The following is a 3,342-nucleotide window of genomic DNA, read 5'->3' on the forward strand; positions in this document are numbered from 1 at the left end:
CAACATACACAACATACCATCAACATACAGGATATCGCCAGTATGTCGGTAGGGACGGACGCGACAGGTAAAACGCCTCCTCAAGCATTAGAGTAGGTTAATTAACGATATATTCCCATCCAATAACTCACTATAGCTATCGTCTCGTACGCCTTTATTCTACCTGTAATCTCCATCATTTAAGAATACTCCACTACTTCTGTTACAAAAGATGGATCTGCAATTACAATGTTGCAATTAGGTGGCTCTTTCGTCTGTTCATAGTTGCGAGGAGTTGATGCTGAGTTGGTTGATGGGGGTTGATGGGGTAGAATGTCTTACTTCAGGTTTGAGGTTCGTCAATAATATCGATTTGGTGAAAGTCGTTCATTCGTGTAGGACTTTTTAGGGGGTGAGATTTTATTTGTCTATCTATCTATCTATCTATCTATCTATCTATCTATCTATCTATCTATCTATATCTTTTTTCTCAAGTTAGTTTATTTGTAATTATTAGAGTATCTCTCTCTCTCTCTCTCTAGGTTATCAAGGGAGGACTCAACCATCTATGTTTACCTACCTGTCTGTCAGTCTGCCGTCAACCACCCAGAACGTCAGCCAGTCAGAGCGTCAGCCATTCAGATCATCAGCCAGTCAGAGCGTCAGTCACTCAGGTCGTCAGCCACTCAAACCGTCAGACACCGAGACCGTCAGACACCCAGATCGTCAGTCACTCAGATCGCCAGTCATTCAGTACACCAATCACTCAGATCGTCAACCACTTAGACCGTCGGCCAATCAGAGCACCAATCACTCAAATCATCAACCACTTAGACCGTCAGTCAATCAGATCATCAACCCCTCATACCATCAACCACTTAGACCTTCAGCCAATCAGAGCACCAATCACTCAGATCTTCAACCACTTCGACCGTCAGCCAATCAGAACATCAACCACCCAGATAATCAGCTGTAATGACTGAATATCAGACCAGAGCTTACAGCCCAGAATTACATCATACATCACACATCAGTCTGTACTCACCCCTGAAGATGTGAATTACACAAAAGCGCTTGGGAACTTCGTGTTTTCTTCTTGTGGTTAGCTCCCGAGGGGTAATTATCAGATATGGCCAGTGCTATGTGTGGTCTTGGGTATGTGAGTTTGTTGACCAAACTGGAGTGGTCCATGGAACAATTGGCGAGGGCCAAGGAAGAAATTGAGAGGACCACGTTGGAGAACCTGAAATTAAAGGAAGAGCTGGCTAAATTAAAAGGAGAGCCAGTGTCTGACGAAAACTCAAGCGAGTGGAAGGTGGTGAGTAGTGGGAAGACGAAGCTGGTGGTGAAGAAGTACACGAAGGATAAGACAACAACGACAACAACAGCTAAGTGTACCAACCCGTTCAGTCCCTTGATAGACGAATTGGACGTTAGTACAGTCAGGGACAGGGATGACAAGGAAGGTATAAAAACTTTAATTGTTGGTGACTCACAGGTAAGGTACATGAACAGGGCCTTTTGTGGTAAAAACAAAAAAATAGGATGAGGGTATGTTTGCCAGGAGCTGGGGTGGGGGATATAATTGACAGGATGGACAATATCTTGTCTGGTAATGGGAACAAACCCATTATCTGCCTCAGTGCAGGAGGCAATGATATTGGCCGGTGTAGGAGCGAGGAGCTTCTTGATAAGTTCAAGGCAGCTATAGATCGTATTAGGACTAAGGGAGGGATCCCTATCATATGCTGTGTCCTGCCTAGAAGGAAAGTTGGCAGTGAATGGTTGTCAAGGGCAGTTGGTGTCAACGACTGTCTTGGCAGATATTGCAAGTCAATATCAGTCCCATTCATTGACAACTGGGACAGCTTCTATGGCAGAAGGGACCTTTATGCTAGGGATGGGGTGCACCTGTCTAGGGATGGAGTAGCAACCCTGGCTGGAGCTCTAGAGGGGGCAGTTCAAAAGATATCGAAGTCTTTAAACTGCTAGGGGAACATATGAGCACGGGGGTGGAGGAGACTGCAGTGGGAGCGGGTAAACAAAGTGAAAGATTACAGGGAAATAGTGTTAGGAATGATGACAAAACTAAATTAGACAGGGAGTTTAAAACTAAACGCGGTAAAGGGAGGACTCAGAACACGACTAACTTAAATGTATACTACGCGAACAGTAGAAGTATGAGAAACAAAATGGATGATATTGGGCCTTGGTATGTACCGAAAAAATCGATATAATAGCATTCACTGAAACATGGATCAACCTAGACACACGTGAGTTACCAGTCGAATACCAAATTGCGGGTTACAAACTGTTCCATACCGATAGGCAGACCAGAAAAGGAGGCGGAGTAGCAATCTATGTTAGGGATAATCTGAAGTGTGAAATAAATAAGGAAATAAAAACTGAGCGGAATACAGAAACAATTTGGATAGAATTAATCGACGGTAGGGAAAAATTAATCACAGGAGTAATATATAGACCTACCAATCTTGATAGAGTCAATGAGCGACTTATCTGGGATGAAATGCGCAAGGCTTCCATACAAAACAAAGTCTGTATAGTAGGCGACTTTAACCTTGGCCAAGTAGATTGGACTGACCGTACAGGTAACTCAGAATCAGAGAATTTTCTCGAGACGATCCAGGACTGTTTTCTAAGTCAACATATAACCGAACCCACACGGGGTAATAATATACTCGATTTAGTTCTGTCAAACAGAGAAAATCTCATTAGCAGTGTCGAGGTAGGGAACGAACTTGCAAACAGCGACCACAAATAAATTAGATTCCAGTTAGATTTTCAGGGCAAACGTAAGGAAAATTCCACTAAAGTACCAGATTTCAGAAGGGCGAACTTTGACAGTTTAAAGAGGCAGCTGACAGAATGGGTGTCGCGCTTGGCCGTGAACCTGACAGATGACACAGACCTGATAACGAGATCTGAGATTGCCGAGTTCCACATCAATTTAAATAGTGAGTTACTTAATGCACAAAGGCAGAATATACCATACAAAAAACTCAGATCAGACAACAATGACCCTAAATGGATAAATAATTATTTAAAGAACATCATCGGCCAAAGGAAGGCTATAGGTAGAAGGATAAATCGTGGCGAAATTCACCTCCAGGACTATTATAGGGTATTGGCGAGTAGGGTTAAAACCGAGATAAGGAAAGCAAAGAGGAATAATGAGGTAAGGATAGCAAGGGAGGCGAAGACAAACCCCAAAGGGTTACAAATGTATCAAACTAAAACCGCGAAAAGTTTGGACCAATACGGTCCAGGCGCCCGGCGAGCTCACCTGTTCGCGACAGAGAAATGAGCAATAATTTGAATAAATATTTTTCAACAGGTTTCACC

The 3,342-nt window shown here is 43.2% G+C and overlaps 1 protein-coding gene across 1 annotated transcript; it reads left to right on the forward strand.

The window, feature by feature from the left end:
* Positions 1-547: 547 nt before the first annotated feature.
* LOC121879624 lies at positions 548-955 on the forward strand. The gene has a single exon (XM_042386289.1). The coding sequence runs from the start codon at positions 548-550 to the stop codon at positions 953-955; it is 408 nt and encodes a 135-aa protein (XP_042242223.1).
* The last annotated feature ends 2,387 nt before the right edge of the window (positions 956-3,342 follow it).

This window comes from Homarus americanus, unplaced genomic scaffold (assembly GCF_018991925.1).
Source record: "Homarus americanus isolate GMGI-L3 unplaced genomic scaffold, GMGI_Hamer_2.0 scaffold30529, whole genome shotgun sequence".
Lineage (NCBI taxonomy): Eukaryota > Metazoa > Arthropoda > Malacostraca > Decapoda > Nephropidae > Homarus > Homarus americanus.

What these genes read in the sequence shown, in the direction of transcription:
- LOC121879624 (XM_042386289.1), top strand. Translation starts at nt 548, where the DNA reads ATGTTTACCTACCTGTCTGTCAGTCTGCCGTCAACCACCCAGAACGTC.